At 48.1% G+C, this 18,080-nt stretch overlaps 2 protein-coding genes across 5 annotated transcripts in view; one reads left to right on the forward strand and one right to left on the reverse strand.

The window, feature by feature from the left end:
- Nucleotides 1-6,446, forward strand: part of PI4K2A (phosphatidylinositol 4-kinase type 2 alpha) — a 24,322-nt gene extending 17,876 nt beyond the window's left edge. The window contains exons 6-9 of one of the 2 annotated variants that reach the window (XM_068548309.1): nt 728-827; nt 1,580-1,713; nt 2,215-2,274; nt 6,068-6,446. In XM_068548309.1, coding sequence (XP_068404410.1) covers nt 728-827; nt 1,580-1,713; nt 2,215-2,274; nt 6,068-6,229 — 456 coding nt within the window. In that variant the 3' untranslated portion in view covers nt 6,230-6,446. Of the gene's footprint in view, nt 1-727; nt 828-1,579; nt 1,714-2,214; nt 2,275-4,666; nt 5,111-6,067 lie in introns of those variants that run through there. The other variant, XM_068548311.1, reaches the window with a different exon arrangement.
- AVPI1 (arginine vasopressin induced 1) lies at nt 5,241-18,080 on the reverse strand. Of its 3 annotated transcripts, none has more exons than XM_068548313.1 (4): nt 17,856-18,080; nt 11,373-11,660; nt 10,012-10,136; nt 5,241-5,816 (listed from the first exon to the last, which is right to left on the reverse strand). In XM_068548313.1, the coding sequence occupies exons 1-4, from the start codon at nt 17,873-17,875 to the stop codon at nt 5,698-5,700; spliced, it is 552 nt and encodes a 183-aa protein (XP_068404414.1). In that variant the 5' UTR covers nt 17,876-18,080; the 3' UTR covers nt 5,241-5,697. The 3 variants fall into 3 exon arrangements, with proteins under 3 accessions (XP_068404414.1, XP_068404415.1, XP_068404416.1); XM_068548314.1 differs by having other exon boundaries at nt 11,373-11,820; nt 17,726-18,080; XM_068548315.1 differs by lacking the exon at nt 5,241-5,816 and having other exon boundaries at nt 8,529-10,136.

Below are 18,080 nucleotides of genomic sequence, written 5' to 3' on the forward strand. Positions count from 1 at the left end.
CTTTCCTCCATTAGGTCTGGGGTAAACTGAGGATTTCACACCTTAAATAAGGTGTCCCAGAGGATTCTGATGCAGGTATCCTGGACCCACATGCCCTGTTCCTGTGGTGGCACTAGTTAACCTGAACATGGAGCCAAGTAGACAGTCATGGGAATGTCTGACATGGGCTGCTGTCACAGGCAGTCTGCTCCACTCTCTCTGCACTCAGCTCTCGTCCTTTTCCTTTTAATGTATCACGGAAGCAGGGGAACAGACTCCCTTATGCAAGAGCAGCCAGCTGTTATCTTCCACGGATCCGTTATCTCACTGGAAAATGTGGTCACCACCACTGAAGTGGCATCTGAGTCAAGGTCCACACGAAAGAACCTTGGCTGAGTGATAATTGACTTTTCTTTTTTTTTTATACTCGCAGGATTCTCACTGCCTTTCCCTAGGAGGAATGGCTTATAGTTATCTTTTGTTATTGTCATTTCCCATGTTACCAAGGACTGTGGCAACTCTTGGGGAAGGGCACCTTTTCTAAGATAAGAAAGGGACTCTGAGGACCTTGAATTAGCCAAATCAAAGTGCCATGAATGTATTAAGTCAGGTAACAATATGGAAACCAGTTCAGAGGTTGAGTAAGGACTGATGCCTGAGGAGGTTGAGATGGGATGCTTTGCTACTACTTTAAAGGGCCTGGGGCAGATGGGACTCTATAAATATTTAGTCTTCTCTTGCTCTTCAGGACACAGACTGGGTGGTGGTGAAGGAGCCTGTTATCAAGGTGGCTGCCATAGACAATGGGCTGGCTTTCCCCCTGAAACATCCTGACTCCTGGAGGGCGTGTAAGTCTCAAGACGGCTGTGGTCTGGCTCTTTTCTTGCTCAGTCTCAGTTTTCTTATGTGTGCAATGAAGATAATAATTCCTCTATCACAGGATTGTTCTAAGAATTAATGAAATAATGCAGCTCATGCACTTGAGCACAATGGCTGGCACATGGCAACTACTCCATAATGTAAGCTATTATTATAATTTTTACCTTACATTATTCCCATTTGAAGCACAGAGTTGAGTTTTCGCATCTCTGCTTTGCATTTTTCTTATTCTTTCTGAGGACTGTCTTATCATAATTTATTCTATTTGTGTTTCTAAATACAAGCTGCTGTCAGTGTTCTGTCTTCCATGTTGACATTCTAGAAGCCAGCCCCTGCCCCATTATAACTGAGAAACTTTTGGAAAGGGAAAGATACAAGTAGAGGGTCACTAGTCCCTTTGCAGTACTTGTCTGTCTTTTCAGAAGGAGCATCTCAATGTTTCGGTGACAAGTAACTGCTTGTAGATAGGCGTACATCTTGGAGAGTCATATAATGTCTGGGAAAGAGCACAGGCTAAGGTATTGGGCAGACCTGGGTTTGAAGCCCAGTTTCTCCACTTACTGTGTAACCTTTAGGGTTAACAGCCCCTATAACTTTTATTTTCTGTTGTGTTTCAAATAAGAGCGGTATCCTACCTTCGCCAGTGCTCTGACAGGTGGAGGACATAGATGGGCAGGGATTTTTTCAACACCAGCTTTCTTTTGACTTCTCCTCTTTTCAGATCCTTTTTACTGGGCCTGGTTGCCCCAGGCAAAAGTCCCATTCTCTCAGGAGATCAAAGATCTGATTCTTCCAAAGATATCAGACCCTAACTTCGTCAAGGACTTGGAGGAGGACCTATATGAACTCTTCAAGGTTAGCCCTGGGAACCTCAGCCTTATAACCATATAGAAGCAAGAATTCCAGTGGTTTTTCTAATTGGTCCTGACACAAGCCAAAAGAGAATGGCAACACCCTTCTGGCTTGTGTTAGCCAATGAAGAGCAAGATTCCCCCCTGCGGACAGCAAGACCTGGTTTGAGTTGGTCTGAAACAGATTGGCAGCTGTGATGAATCACACTGGTTTGTGTCCCGTGTGTCATGAGGCTGCAGTGTCTCTGCAGAGCTTTCCTTTTCAAATGGAGCACTAGCACCTGGAGTTCTCTAGACTTAATGATGAGACTGAGGACAAAATAGTTACTTGTTCTCTATTTCCCCATGTGTGAAACAGGGAGTTCCTGGGGTGGTGGTTAATTTCACTAAGTCTCCGAAGCTTCATGTAGGTTGTCTTTATTAGGAAGTTTCTAACTGGGGGAGGAAAACAGGTTCTTCTGAGGGATTCATGCAGGTTCCATCTCCTTCTGCCCTTCTTTTGCAGAAAGATCCTGGTTTCGATAGGGGCCAGTTCCATAAGCAGATCGCTGTCATGCGGGGACAGGTAAGCCTGGAACATCCTCCTGGTGTCATCCCTGGGATCTCTCTGACAGGGTTTTATGCTCATGTTGAGTAAATGTGTAAAGCTTGTATTTTAAACCCATTTTAGTCTATGCCATACATATTTGTAACTCTCCGTTAACACCTGAGAGGAAAAGTAGCCGTCCCAAATCTCCCACCTCTTCCATGGTATCTGGTGCTTGGTGAAGCACTTACTATGTGCTTAGCTCTGTGCCACTTGCTGGATAGTTCACTGGTAAATTTACCTGGTGGTCTGTGTCCTCAAGTTGCGCAAGGCAGCCACATGCCGTGGTGGTTAAGAGCTAGGCTCCGGAGTCAGCCTGCTGCTTCACCATTCCCAGCACTATGGCCTTGGGCAGGAGTCTCTGCTTCCTTGTTTATAAAATGGGACAGTAATCATAGTTTGCATAGTTGGCCCGAGGATTACATAAGATAATGTGTATCAAGTGTTTAGTAAAAACAATGCCTGGCACATGGTAAGCACTCAGATGCTGGTCATGGTTATAATTTTTGTTGTTATAGTTACAAGCCATATTATTTCTTTTTTCTCCACTTCACCTTCAAAGAGAACCAAGGAAACCCCCAGGGTGTTGTTGACCTTCCAAAGCATAGTAAAGAATAGCTTGAAAATTGTCTAAAAACTCTGTAGGACACTGACATTCTGCTTATCACTTTGAAGTCTTAAAGATAGCTGGGATGGCTTAGTGGTTAGGGCACAAACTGGTCAGAGTGCCTGGTTTGAATCCTGGCTCTGCCATTTACTAGCTATGAGGTCTTGGTCGAGTTACTTAATCTCTCCTTCTTTTAGTTTCTCCATCTGTAACATGGGATTAATAACAGCACCTACCTCGCAGGATTATTATGAGATAAATCATTGAAAACAGTTGGAGTAGTGCTGGTGTACTGAAGTACTCAATATGGGTTAGCTCTTTTGATTATGATTTTGTATACAGCTTCTCACATCTTTGAAGGACAAGAGGGTTTTCTCAGTCATAATTATACATTTACCTCTTTCTTCCATTTAGCAAAAGGCTTCTGGTGAGAGCAACTCTTGAGCTTACCGAGCCCATCTTCTCTAGAAATGGGACAGACAGGTTTTAAGAGCTGCAGTTATTATAGCTGCCTGAATACTGTAACATGGTCTTCCTACATTTCCTAAATAATGTAAGGGCCCAGTTAGGCTGGCAGAATTTTTAGAAACCTTAAAAGCCACGTGATGTAGTCTGGTATTATGGAACTCGGCATAAAGGCACAAACTTCTCAAGTTTATGTAGGCTGTACCTCTGTCCCTATTGTAGTTTCTTCTCTAATCCCTTCCCAGCTCCAGTCTCTTGCCAACATCATAGCAATCTTCCTCTCATGATATTTAGTTAGGACCATTATCTAGAGTAGCAAAAGGCAGGGTTGGGGGGGTGGATTGAGAGAGTGCAATCTTAGCTTTCTTTCCAACTTGGTGCTCTTAATGTCCTTTGAGGGCCTGTGGCATCTTACAACCTAGAGTGCCTCCCTCTGAAACCATAAGGTTCCATGAGAGTCCAGCTCCTCCTCCTAGCATGCAGGTGAAAGGAAGGCACCACCTTCTACCTACCTGAGCTGTAATCACAGAGTGGGCTGTACAATGGCCCAGAGTCAAAGGTGAAGAATGAGGAGCCCCTAGAGAGATGGAGTTGGGTGATAGAAGTTGTTCCTCACCATAAAGGCTTCTAACCAGGAGTTAGATAAAGAATGCAGGGTCTGAGGGAAAGCTTCTTCAGATAACATTTTCAAAGACAGTATTTCTTTTTTGGCATTATGTGCCTGCTATAAATTTTTCTTCAACTTTTTAATTTGAAACATTTCAAACCTCAGTAAAACTGAAAGAGTGAGTGGGGTCTTCTAGACTCACCAATTGTTACATTTAGTTAGCCACATTTGCTTTATCTTATTTCTCTAAATATTATCTATCTGAATAGTATCTATCTCTATATATCTATATAATTCCTCTCTTTAATATATCTATATAATTTGTCTCTCTCCCTAGATAGATAGATTTTGTTTGTTTGTTTTTGGCCAAATCTTTTGAAAGTAAGTTGTAGACAGTTTGACATTTTACCCCAAAGACTTAAACATGCTGGAAAGGTGGCTTCTAACCCGGAGAACCAAAGAAAGCACAGGGAGGCCCAGCCGGGGCAGGTGTAAACTCCCGTCTCTTAAGTTGGGCGGTCTCCTGCACAATTCACTCTAATTCCATTTGGACCTCCTTTTAGTTCTCTGGCCTGATCTTGTACTCAAGACTCTTCGAAGCAGTGTAGGGTGCTGGCAATACCAAAACAATGAAGTAAAAAAGAAATTAATTACTGGTAGGATCGACTTCTCTCTTCTGACCTCTGTTCCAGGTTGAATCTCTGCCTCTTTTGGGGCAGCACTTGTAGGCCAAGGATATTTATGGCTTGAGGCCTGTGTGATTTGGGGGTGCCGCCTAGCTTCCCGTCCCATGTGTCTGGCCTGGCTGTGAAAATCTTCAACATCCAGTGGTTTAAAGAAGGCTGTCATAGGACAACTTCAGCTTTTGTACTGTCCTACCAGAGAAGATAAATGGTGGTGACTATGATTTTGACAAGGGGAAGAAAATGTGTTCCTTCGGACACATATCTGAAATATATGTGAAATACAGACAAAAATTGGAAAGGAGCTGAATGCACTGTGGCATCTTGGAACAGAAAAAGAACAGTACTGGAAAAGCTAATGAAATCTGAATTAAGCCTGGAGTGTGGTTAATACTAATGTTCCAATGTTGATTTCCTAGTTTTGGTAAATGTACCACGGTTATATAAGATGATAAAATTAGGAGAAATTGGGTAAATGGTGCATAGAAACTGCCTGTACTATCTTTGTAACTTTTCTGTAAGTATAAAATTATTCCAAAGTAAAAATTTTATTTAAAAAAAAGATGATGAAAAGACAGCATGAGAGGGACAATTCAACTGAAATGGCTTTTTTTTGTTTAATACATGGTCTTTGTAGGAAAATCAGAAAATAAGGATAAACAAAAATCACCCTATCTCTAGGTCACCTTCCTTGACCCAGAGATAATTACTGCCAATCACTTCTAGACTTTTTTTCTCTGTAGATAAGTAGATAAGAAAATAAAGGAGGGGCCACACTATAATACTGGTTCCTTATCTCCTTTCTTTTCCATCTAAGACATTGTGATCAGTTTTCCATGCCAAGAGAATACATTTTTTAACTGCTTGTTTCTAATCCCTTAAGTTATTAGCTGATCCCATACTCTCAGGTATTTGTATCATTTTCACTGTTACAAACAATACTGCACTGTATTGATTGAAACTAAGTGTTTTGTGCATGTCAGTGATTGTTCCCTTAGTCCTTAAAAATGGAGTTGCTGAGTCAGAGGGCCTGTTCACTTTTAAGCCTTTATGTTCCACTTGCCTTTCTGGAAAACTGTCCCACGATCCAGTCCCACAGCCACGTCTCTGAACTCTTCCCCAGCTGAGTCGTCATCGTAGTCTTCTGTATCTTTACTAGCTAGAAGGGCAAAACAATAGGAGGTATTTGTTTTCATTTGTATTTTTTCAACGAGTAGAGAGGTTTCCATTTTCTGTATATTGCCCACTTATATTCTTACTTTAGTAAATAGCCTGTTGGTACAATTTTCCATTAGTGGATTGTTTATTTTTGTTTTGATTTATAGGAGCACTCTATCTGCAGGTCTCCCTTCAGAGGCAGACCAGAATGCCTAGGCCTTGCCCTCACTGATCTCATTTTCCCCACTGCAGATCCTAAATCTGACCCAGGCCCTGAAAGACAACAAGAGTCCCCTGCACCTCGTCCAGATGCCACCCGTGATTGTCGAGACGGCCCGTTCCCACCAGCGATCTGCTAGCGAGTCCTACACACAGAGCTTTCAGAGTCGGAAGCCCTTCTTTTCATGGTGGTAGCCCCAGAGGCAGACAAAGGCACATTGTCTGAGACTTGGCTTGGGAGAAAGCCTGGGGAGCAGGTTGCAGGAAGAGCCAGAGAAGCCGGCGGAGATCAGTGCCCTTAAGAGCCCTCCCTCTCTGCTCACCACCCCCTCAGAGCTTTCCCAAGCACAGGGAGAAGCACAATCAGAAGGACAGTGTGTGCTGTTGGGCCCTTCTGAGAGCTGGCGTGGGGGGGGGGGGGGGGAGGGCGGGGTGTGGCTGGCGCTCCGTGCCAAGTAGTCCAGATGCCCGGGAAGGAGCATCTCCCTTCCAGCATCTCCTGGGGGAAGGCTGGGAAACTCCCTTCCCTTCCTGACACCCTGCTCTGTAGCTATTCCTCATTATATTCTGCATCAGAAAAAAACAAATACAAATTTAAATATAAAACCCAGGCAGAATCCCAGAACCTCTTGCAGCAGAAAACCTCTGATCCAGACCTAAATTTGCATGGGCCCAGACATCCAGGTGTCTCACAGTTCTTTACCCCCACGGACCAAGGCAGCTAGGTGACTCGCAGTGCTGGGACAGACAGAAGCCACACTTCCTTTTGGTTTTCTGCCAAGTCTTCTTCCCCTTCTCCTCCCACCGGTGCAATAGGCTGACTCCAGACACGATTCTCACAGTGGGGAGATGTTTGCTCTAGAACTCCCAGCAGTTTTACAGTGATGGTATAGATCACCTCTGCTCCCTCCCCTGCTGGGGACCCAACCCCTCTAGTCCAGGCCTGTAGGTTGCTTGTCACTCAGGCAAAGGCAGGAGGGAGTAAGTTGACTCCCCAGCATGCAAATGTGATCCATACCACCTAGGTATATGCTGGGAACTGTAATGGTCTATGGGTGAAGTTATCCGAGCCTTGCTTCCTTAGTCCTTGGCCGTAGCCAAAGGTAACAAACTCTCCCAGTCTGCTAATTTGTTCCTGTTGTTTTAGATGTTTTGTTCTCAACTCTTGAGTTAGTGCTTCAGTTCTCGGTTCTGGAGTGGCTCTTGGTGAGGGTTCTGGGGGAGGTCTCAGCACATAAGAGGACAGGATATTAGGTCCTTGGACTTCTTTTTCTGCTACCACTTCTGCTTGCTGGAGGTAACAGGACTTGTGTTCCGCCTCCTGGTTGGCAGCTTCCCTTTGCTCCCCGACTTCTTGTTCCAGGCCAGTTTTTCCACGGCTTCTTGAGAAAGGCAGGGCCCTAAGGAGAGAGGCCTTCACACTGCCCCCCGGTGGCTGCCCAGCCCAGTGTGCATCTTCCTGCTTCCATGTCTCTCTTCCCTCAGCTGTCCGTCCCCCTTACCAGCTGTCCGAGCCCTTTCTACACCAAAGCAAAGAATGGCCTCAGTGGGGAGTAAAGAGGGTGCCACCTGTGGCTATGGGGCAGCCCTGTGCTACTGGACGTTTCAAGTTTCCGGCGTCCTGCGATTGGTCAATCAGCCTTGGAAAGAGACTATCTTGAAGGTTTGAAGAACAACCAAAGAAAGAGAGCAAGGACTATGGCTGTGTTCCCTCTGCTTGCCTAGCTCCCGCCATGCAGGAGGTGTGCAGCTCTCTCGTCAGCTGCGCCAGGCTGGGCCCCTTCCAGTCCGGCCCCCAGGAGCCAGCTTATCCTGGGCTTCCACCCCGCTGACAGGAAGAGTCTCTGGATCTGGGTACGCATGCCCTGTGGACAAGGCACAGCTCCCCGCCGGCCCCAGCCCTGACAATCCCATTGAGCCGACCCCGACTCTGGCCTTGGGGACCACGTTTGTGAGAACATGGGAGCAGCAGGGCTCCCAGAGGCCGGAGGGGACCCAGATGTGTGTAGCTCTCCAGACATCTGTGTACAAACGTGTTGGTGAAGCGCCCCACCTGGGTCCTGAGAGGGCCCGAGCAGTCTAAAGAGCCCGGCTGCTTCCCTCACTGAGCAGATCTGCACATTGTCCTCAGGCAGACCAGCTCTGGGATGAGAAGGAAATTGGGTCCTACGTTAAGAGGGAGCTGGTCCCGGTCCTGGCAGGCCAAAGAGTATGGGGCATCCTTTCCTGGCCCACATCCGTTCTCCTTGAAGCCTGTACTCAGGTTGCCTTGAATGTGGACTTTGGGAGAGCTAGGGCCCAGAGTGCCGAGGCAGGTTTCTGGGCGGCACTCGTGGAACCGCCCGGCCCTCTGCCAGCCACAGGCCCTGTCTCCCAGCGTCAGGGAGTAGAGGCTGGGCTGTAGAGTGCTGCTGCCTCTGTATTGTTCTAATGCACTGTAGAAATTGTATGTAATGTATTTAAATCAATGCAGATGTAAGAATAACAAGTCCAATTCTGACCTTTTTTGTCTAGTTTTCTTTGGTGGAAGGAAGACAAGGTAGGATGCAATTTTAAGGACAAAGAACCCTGTGTTGCCATGGAGTTACTGAGATATGGCTCCTGAGTCTCTTTTCCTCTAGCAGAGCAAGGTACAGGTCCTCATTTCCCAAAATATTTTCATAACTCATTTGACACCAACACCTGACCTGCACCGACACAGATGCAAAGCTATTTGTAATCATCATGTATCCCTTTTACTGTGAATATTTGTTGCAGAAATATTAGTGTTCTGTTACGAGATGTTCCCCCAATAGGGATTATACAGTTTTTGCAATGACTCCTTTCTAAAAGCCAAAAAAATTCTAAATCACAAAATCATCTCTCCCAAAGGTTTGGGGTAAGGAATGTGGACTGGCTTCTCTTTTTGGCCGTAAGAGGGCAGCTCTGCTCTCTGTGTGCATCACTGCCCACTTGGAGCAATGTGAACCCTGGCTCCTTTAAGTGACGTTGATTATCAAGCAGATAGGATGGGCGTGAGGGGAGCTGAATGCTAATGAACATGTAGTAGGCTTCTTTTGAGCCAAAGCCAGAACAGTAGTCAAAAATCCTCACCTCAAGGGTTTTCAGGCTACAGGAAACCTCAGTAACGCAAAAGGCATGATCGGTGCAGCTGTCGAGCTGCCTCAGGATGGTTGGTCCACAGGGATGCAGAAGCCAGCTGAGGAGCTGGTGCCCACTACACTGACGGCAGACTCATCTGGCCTAGGGTCACTGCCCACTATGCAGGGCTGACTGTAATAGTCTCCCGTTCCAGAGCTGGCTAGGGGCCAAGGACCCTCTCTCCTCCCCTTGGACCAGGACTGCCTATGGAGAGGCTTCCATCTCGCCTCCCACTCTGACAGCCTCTGGTAAAGGAGGCCAGCCCTATTTTCTCCTTCCTTCCCTCCCTGCAGCGAGCCCAGTGCCTCACCCCCAGCTCCAGAGTGTCCAGTCTGGATCTTCCCCTTCTGTGACAGACTCACAAAGCTCTTGATGCGAACGGTCTTATTTTGCCACTTAAACTATGGTTTCCTTGTGCTGGCCTGAAGGGGCAGGGGTGTGGGACAAGCTGCTGGACCACGGGTTACAGTAGTAGTAGGAGGGTCAGTAGCAGGAGTGGTGAGATGCTGAGTCTGAGTGCCTGTCCTTGACTCCCAGGGGAATATCATGCAGCCCAGGTATAGTGTTAAATTGAGAAGGGCTGAGGCAGGAACGGTCACTGTTTCTCCTCAATCTGGTGAGGAATGGGTCCCATATAACAGCTCAGTGGAAGCCTTCGGGCCTGTTCTGACTCGAGCAGGCCAGTGGCAGCAGTGGGGCTGTCTGCCTCAGCTCTCTTCCTTCTTCGCCTCCCCAGACCCTTTGGCAAAAGTCCCTATGAATCCTGGGGAAGATACAGCTGTTCCCAGCCCCTTCCCCGGATCAGTGTCTGATCTGATGAAGGTAGCTTGTGGGACCTGGCTTCCTCCAGTTCCGGCGGATCCTGGCATTGGTCCTCCTGGAGTTCAGATACTGCTCGCTGGAAGCCATCTCCGTGGCACTGCTCTGTGGGTCGGCCGGTGGAGCGCGGGGCTCTGTGATTCTGCAGGGAACAAGTGTGTTTTAAGCCAACATCAATAGGAAGGACAGTACAGGGACTGAAGAGATTTTGGTCATGGTGAACTATTAAAACACATTGTTCAGGGGGACTTCCCTGGTGGTCCAGTGGCTAAGACTCCACACTCCCAATGCAGGGGGTCTGGGTTCGATCCCTGGTCAGGGAACTAGATCCCACATGCCACAACTAAAGGTCCCGCATGCCGCAACTAAAAAAGATCCCGCATACCGCAACTAAAAGATATCCCACATGCCGCAACTAAGACCCGACGCAGCCAAATAAATAAATATTAAAAAACAAAACAAACAAAAAACATTGTTCAGGGCCAAATGAGACCAGGGCTCTGGTCTCATCTCTGCCCAAAGAGCTGCATGACAAGGCAAAGCTTTCAGACTGCTCTTCTGTAAAGAGAGTGGGGCTAGATCAGGGGGTGTGACACTCAGCATTTCTTCATCTTCCTCATCCTGTACTCATGGCAGACATCATTAATCTGTCCTGATGCAAGACCAGAGGGCAAGTATCCATCTTAAGATGATTTCAGTAGGGATTACTAATCAGTTGGAACTAATATGAGCAATGAAGCTGATTTGCTGCCCCTGGACCTGATGATCTCAGAAGGCCTGCTCAGATCTGATATTCTGACTGTGGGCCCAGCGTGTAACCCATAGTGATTGGTTAGGCCGTGTGGTTCAACTCGATCTCTTGGGGCTTGCTGTTCCTGAGCTGGCAGTGACCTAATAAGCAAAGAGGTGGAGGACTAGGGAAAGTTTAAGGTAAAGTTTCTCAACCGTTTTTAACCCTTGATGTCTCTACAGTACTCTCTTACGCTAGTTTCTTAGTAATCCCACAGCCAAGGTTTTCACCAGGCTTACTTTTGAATGTTACCTGTTCAGCAACAGGTAAACAGGATTGTTTTTTTCTTCCAGACCATAGTCCCTCGCACCTGGTGGAGAATCACTGCGAAATGAGGTGGCACTGAGAGGACCCAGGCACCCCCTCCCATGGGAGTAGGGTTAGGGTCATAGACGATTCCAGTAGTAACAGCAACCTCTAAGTGTCAACCATGTGGTAAGTAAGCGCTGTGTAGACCTCACAACAACCCCAAAGGTAGGTACTTCGAGGTGAGGCCAGGTTAGCAGCTCCAGGCCCCAGAGCCGGGAAAGGGTAGAGTGGGCGTGTTAGAGCTCTCCTCCCCGCGGCCCTCCAGCCCCACGGGCCTACCTGAGCCGGCTGCAGTGGTGTAGCGAGGGGCCCAGGGGCTTCTGCCGAGGCGGCCTCTTCCTGCGCAGCCTCTTCAAGGCCTCCGCCACACGGTGGTCCCCTGCATACTCCCAGACGACCTGCGCTCGTTCCTCGGCCAGCTGGTCCCCGCTGCGGTGAAACAGGCCCTGGATCTGCAGCAGCTCAGCGTCCTGGAAGATGTTGGCCGAGGCCTGCTTGCGGCCCCGGGCTTCCGTCGGGGCCTGCCAGGGGGGTGGCTCGCTCACCACAGAGGCGGGGGTACCCATCCTGGGTGCCGAGGAAGGAACAGGGAGGGTCGTCAGCAGCTCAGCGGGCCCTTCCCAAGCCCTGGGGTCCTGACTAACGCAAGGGCTTCTGGTGTTTCTATTCTCCAGGAGCCGAAGTGGAGGAAGTCTTGACTTAAAATCACTCTAATTTCCCAGGGCACCTTGAGGAAATAATAATGATGATGGCAGTCAAACTTTACTATAAAGTGCTTATGTGCCTGACGTATGTATTAACTTAAGGGTCACAGAAGGTGAGGATTGTTTATCTCCACTTCACAGATGAAGAAGCGCACCCCAGATGTTAAATGACTTTCTTGCAGGCACAAAGCCATGTGTAAGTGCAGAGCCAGAAGTAGAACCCAAGTCTGTCTGGCTCTGGAGTCCACGCAGACCCCGGGTCCTAGTGATAACGCCCGTAGCAGCGGCAGCTGAAACGTGTTAAGCACTTAGGTATCAGGCATCACTGTAAGGGCTGTCTGTATTCACATAACATCGTTGAAATATGAACATAACAGCCTATGAGGTAGGTACTTTTTAACCTCCTCATGTCACAGATGAGGAAACTGAAGAACAATCCAGAATACTCTGATGCTGAGACCTAAGCTCTGTGGCACAGAAGTAAGAGAGGGGCTGTGGACTTGGGCTCCCCAGGTGGGAATCCGGCTTCTGGCCGCCTGCACCACTTACTGGCTGGGTGACCCTCCACACCTCATCTGCTTCCTGTGTAACTTAGCCATACTAGTACCTACTTCGTAGAGCTCCTGTGAGGACTGAGTGAAGACACATAAAGCATTAAGACCACTCATTTGCTTTTCCATCTACAACACTGAGAACAGCCATCCCATTTTCTATTTTCAAGACCCTGGGGATGAACCTAGTCCATATAATTTAGTAAACACGGTATGAAATAGACCAATCATATCTAACCACAGTCCAAAGGACCACAGAGACAAAGGTAGGGGCAGAAGAAGGGGCTACAGGGTTAGAATATCCTGTCAGGGCAGAGGCAGAAATTGATACTAAGTTCAATAAAAGTTAGGCTCCGGTCAATGCCCCTGCCTCCTCATATGCAAGAAATGAAACTTGAATTCCCTCAGTTCTAGATAGTTGTTTTTGAATGATAAAGGGATAAGAGGCTCACCCACCTTATCCTTATCTTCACTACAGCCTGAAAAAGCTATGGGATTGGAAAATAGACTGGAGACCAGGAACACCAAGGACTTTGGCATTACACAGAATTGGGTTTGAATCCCAGCTCTGCCACCTTCCTGGCTGTGACCTTAGGCAAGTTACTCAACCTCTCTGAGCCTGTTTGCTTAACTGTAAAATGGGGCTAATAATCAATTTTCAGGATTATTGTGAGGATTAAATGGGTCTAGTGTGGTATCAGGTCCCCAGTGGGAGCTAAATAAATGCAAATGCCCCTCTTCTTGGCTTCCTTGACTTTGTTACTTGGGTCAGGGGTGTAATGTAGACGCTCCTTTTCCTCTGAGCAGCCTGGCCTGAGCCAGCAGAAGGCCTGCCTGTGCTCCCTTCACCCTTCACAGTCCCGGGCCTAACAAGGAAGGCCTGGTTGCTAAGTCGACCTCATTCCACAGCCAGCTATAGAGATACCTGTCAAACAGCAACCGGCTTACAAATTTAAAATATATTTAAATTAAAAATGTACACGCCCACTGTAAAAAGTGCAAAAGAACAGAATCAGGGACTTCCCTGGTGGCGCAGTGGTTAAGAATCCGCCTGCCAATGCAGAGGACACGTGTTCAAGCCCTGGTCCGGGAAGATCCCACATGCCGCAGAGCAACTAAGCCCACGCACCTAGAGCCTGTGCTCCGCAACGAGAGAAGCCACCACAATGAGAAGCCCGGGCACCGCAACGAAGAGTGGCCCCTGCTCGCCGCAACTAGAGAAAGCCCGCACACAGCAACAAAGACCCAACGCAGCCAAAAATAAATAAATAAAATAAATTTATTAAAAAAAAACAAAACAGAATCATATAAATAAGAGCATTACCAGTTTCCTATCCATCCTCAGCCCACCTGCCAAAGTAACCCTTACTCCCACCTGCTTTTTATGCTCTTGAGAATTTGAGCCATCTCTCTCTCTCTCATTCACACTCCTCAGATATGACTGTCCCCCTCCTTGCCCTGGCCATCCCTCCTCCTCATCCCAGTAGCCATCCTCCTTCCAGTAATTTCCACACTCACCCTGTCCCAGTTTCTAGGCCTTCTATCATAAGAACCCCACTCTCTTTTAAAAAGATTTAATAACTAAAATAAACCTTCAGAAGACTGATAAATTAACTTCATAAAAATTGTGCTGGGCTTCCCTGGTGGTGCAGTGGTTGAGAATCTGCCTGCTAATGCAGGGGACACGGGTTCGAGCCCTGGTCTGGGAAGATCCCACATGCCGCGGAGCAACTGGGCCCATGAGCCACAACAACTGAGCCTGCGCGTCTGGAGCCTGTGCTCCGCAACAAGAGAGGCCACGATAGAGGCCCACGCACCGCGATGAAGAGTGGCCCCCGCTCGCCACAACTAGAGAAAGCCCTCGCACAGAAACGAAGACCCAACTCAACCAAAAAATAAATAAATTAATTAAAAAAAAAAAAAAAGAATAGCTCTTAAAAAAAAAAAAAATTGTGCCTTTTGGGGGACTTCCCTGGTGGTCCAGAGGTTAAGACTCTGCGCTTCCACTGCAGGGGGCGTGGGTTCGATCCCTGGTCAGGGAACTAAGATCTCGCATGCTGCGCGGTGTGGCCAAAAAAAAAAAGTTAAAAAAAATATGTACTTGTTATCTGGAAAATGGGAATTTTAAAATCTGCCTCTCCATAGGCACAATTATGGGAATCCAGTTAGGACCTAATATGTGTGGTAATTAAACCCCCAGCGCTGGATGATATAAATATACTGTGACCAGACAACAACAGTCACCAAGTAACACTTTCAGGCTGATAAAGAGAAATAAAAGCTAACTTTGGGGTGTTTATTCCGAATCAGTGACATGCATGATATCATTTCATCCTCAAAACAGTTCTTAGGAATCAGGCACTGTTATCCTCATCGCCATTCAAAGGGGACTAAAGAGTAGCTGAAATACATATCTTTGGCTCAGCCGAGGCCAGAACCTCATCTTAATGACTGCAGCCCGAGCTTTTAAACCACCAAGTTGCCCTCATAGCCAGGCAGCTCAAAGCACAGTTCTTCCCATCATTTCTGTGAGGACTATTTCACTATTCTTATCCAATTCACAAAGCGGGGAAACTTGCCAGTGGAAAGGGAAGAACAGTGAATGTCCCACATGCCAGGCAGGAGTGGGGTTGTAGAATTTATTTTAATCTTCACTAGCACCAGAGCTCTTTACCAGGTGACAGGCTGCCCCAGCCTTGAAGCCATGAACCTGTGGCACTCTGAAGAGGAAGATCCCCAGCCTCCACAAAAGAAATCTGGAACTGCAACGCGGTCCAGTGCACAGAGCACTGGCTTATGAGTCAGAGGACGAGGTTCGAGCCCTAGTTCTGCCACTCACGGGCTCAAAGGCCTCAGGCACTTCACGTGGCCTCTGTGGGCCTGTTTCCCTCTTACATCTGAAAGGACAGGCTGATGCTTGTGGTCTCCAAGGGTATGTGCTGGTGTTGAGAGTCAATGATTCCATGACAAGGCTAGGTCCATAGGGAAGCAGAGGTGGGTTTGCTTGTCTGCCAGGGTCCAGGAGCAACACGTGTGGACAGGTCTGGCTCATTAAATGCCAGGGAACTCCCCACCAGTAGCTCCCCTTTTCTTCCCTCCTCAGTCTTCCCTGGAGGCCAGACCCTGCTGTGCTGCTGTGGGCTGTGGGGTTAGGGTCTGGTAGAAGACAGAGAACTCACTGCTCTAAAGCATTCTAGTGACCTAGGCTGGCTATGGCCAAGCCTGGAGCAGACTCCCAGACTGACCTCGGTGGTGGGAGAAGGGGTGACAGTCCTTCTCTTAGACTCAGGCAATCTCACCCTCCCTTCAGAGAGAATGGCAATGGGATCAAGTAGCAGCGTCTGCCTCAGGGAGGATGTGGCTCGGAGCCTGACCTCCCAGATGGTCCAGCCACCTCTGCCAGGGCTGCAAGGCCCTGCAAGGCCCGGCCTCCTGCCTCTAGCCTCTAGCCTCCAGCCTCTAGCCTCCAGAGGCCAGTTACAGAGTTACAGTGAGTTACAAACACACCAACAAGGAACCACCTGGGAGAGTCTGAGCCTCCAGCCTCAACCACAGCCTCCATGAACCTCGAGAGGCCTTGGCACCTCCAGATTTTGAGGCCCCTCACTCCTGGTCTGCCTCCCACTCTGGGATTCAGAAAGCAGAGTGAGGCTGGGAATAAAAATCAGTGGATTTCATGTAGGACTATCTGGTAAACTTTGAGAAAACTGAATCGGAACACTTTTATTATCAGAACAAAATTTCCTGTCTTATTCAATGTGTTACTTTCCCACGAATTTCCTGGACAAGACCTGAATCCAGGGAAGTCAGTGTGTACTTGAACAATGGCAGTTTTTTAAACCGGGAAATGAAACCACGGGTCTATTAAAAGATTATAAATGGATCTTTCATTTCAGAGCTGACATAAAAAATAGGTATGGGTCTGTGAGCAAATGCGTAAAGACTAATTGTGAAATACTTCAATTTGATCCAAACTAGCTTAGAAGTGAACTCCCAAAGTAAATATCAAATGTTGAAAATGAAGTTCAACTTGTTTTGAAACAGGCAATAAATGGACTGTAGGGCTCTTACAAAGAAATATATTTAAAAAGTGACTCACCATGCACTGAATTTGCAGTACATAAATACGGTGCCCAACTGAGCGTTCTTTGTCATGTATGAAGCTCAGTTCAGACAGCCATTCCCTCTGTAGTCTCAGGGAGGTACAGGGAACTATGACAGGCACAACACACTTGTATGACCTGGGTGGCAACTGGGCCCTCACTCACCCCCTTCAGATAATGCTGGTGATGGTAATAATCTGTAATCAGAGGCCAAGGGCCTCTTCAGAAAAAGAACTGGAGGCTCTGGCCGAGGGCCCAAATCAACACCTGTGGCCTTGGCCTGCTTCCCTGCACAGACATGCCACTGGACAGCAGCCAAAATCAGTGGCTCCTTCAAGCAGGAGGCTCAGTCCAAATGGCCTTGTGGGCCTAGCTCAGCCAGGAGAGAACTGGACACAGGTTGGTCTCCAGTTCTGTGTCCCAGGAGGTAAAGAAAGGAAATGGATCCTTCCCCCAGATCAATTCTCAGATATGACCTGGAAGTAAACCCTGCTAGATCTAGGAATAACTCTTTTCAAGAGTTCAAGAACCCTGAATTCTGGCTCTGCCCCTGATAACTGGGTACCTTGGCAGGCCTCGGTTTTCCCCTGCCTCAATTTGCTCATCATCAAAATGGTGAGAATAAATAACCCTTAGGGGATAGGGAGATAAAGTATGCGAAAGCATCTATCCTAGTACATTACATCGTGAATGAATGATGCAAGGGAGAGAGGCTGTTTAACCACCAGGGACTATAGAATCATTGCCATTTTCATCCTCACTACTGTCATGAAACTCCCTCAAAAGGGACCTTCACTCTTGGGAGAAGAGAGTAAAGGGAGATGGATTCATCTGGGGACTTTTAAATCATAGCTGCCATTGAGGCAGCTTGCTCCCTGTCAAGTGCAGAAGAGCACTTTCTGAGGAGTAATATCTTTAATCCTCACAACACCCCTATGAGGAGGCACTATTATTGTTACACCCATTTTACAGATGAGAAAGCTGAGCCCAGAAAGGTTAAGTAACTTCCCAAAGTCACACAGGTGGTAGGTGACGACGCTGGGATAGGAACCCTAGTCTGATCCCAGCGCCCACGCGCTCAACCACTGCTATTTTTGTTCCTGCCAGATGGCTGACGAGGTCGTCTGGGGGAGGAAGGATCCAGGAGGCTCTGAAACGGGCTATCTGCTTCTGCGGGTTTTGGAAGGCGCAGGGATCGGAAGTCGGGTCTCCCAAGCCAGCCTCTGTGCCCTCGACACTCCACCACCCCGCGGGGAGTTAGAGTGATTACTCACCACGCTGAAGGGCAGAGCCGACAGACCTCAAATCGGGATGGGGTCAGCTAAGATGCACCCACCCCAACCCCTTCCACGGCTTTCGAAAGGGCGGGCGCAGCTCTGGGCTTCCTGCCTCGACGGTGCTTACAGGGACCGGACGGCGTTCATCAACAGGACAAGACCTTGGGAGCGGGTATCCTGGTCGAGGTCACACGGCGATATCCCCAGCACGGGTCCGCCCCCGGGGCTCAGACGTGGCCGCTTCGCACAACGACGGGCTCTAAGTGGACCTGGGAGTTCGGGTCCCGGCGACACCCCTGCTCTGACGGCCCGCCCACTCGCTTCCACCGCAGCTCAAGCCAAGATGCCGAAC

The sequence above is a fragment of the Eschrichtius robustus genome, chromosome 7 (genome assembly GCF_028021215.1).
Source record: "Eschrichtius robustus isolate mEscRob2 chromosome 7, mEscRob2.pri, whole genome shotgun sequence".
NCBI lineage: Eukaryota > Metazoa > Chordata > Mammalia > Artiodactyla > Eschrichtiidae > Eschrichtius > Eschrichtius robustus.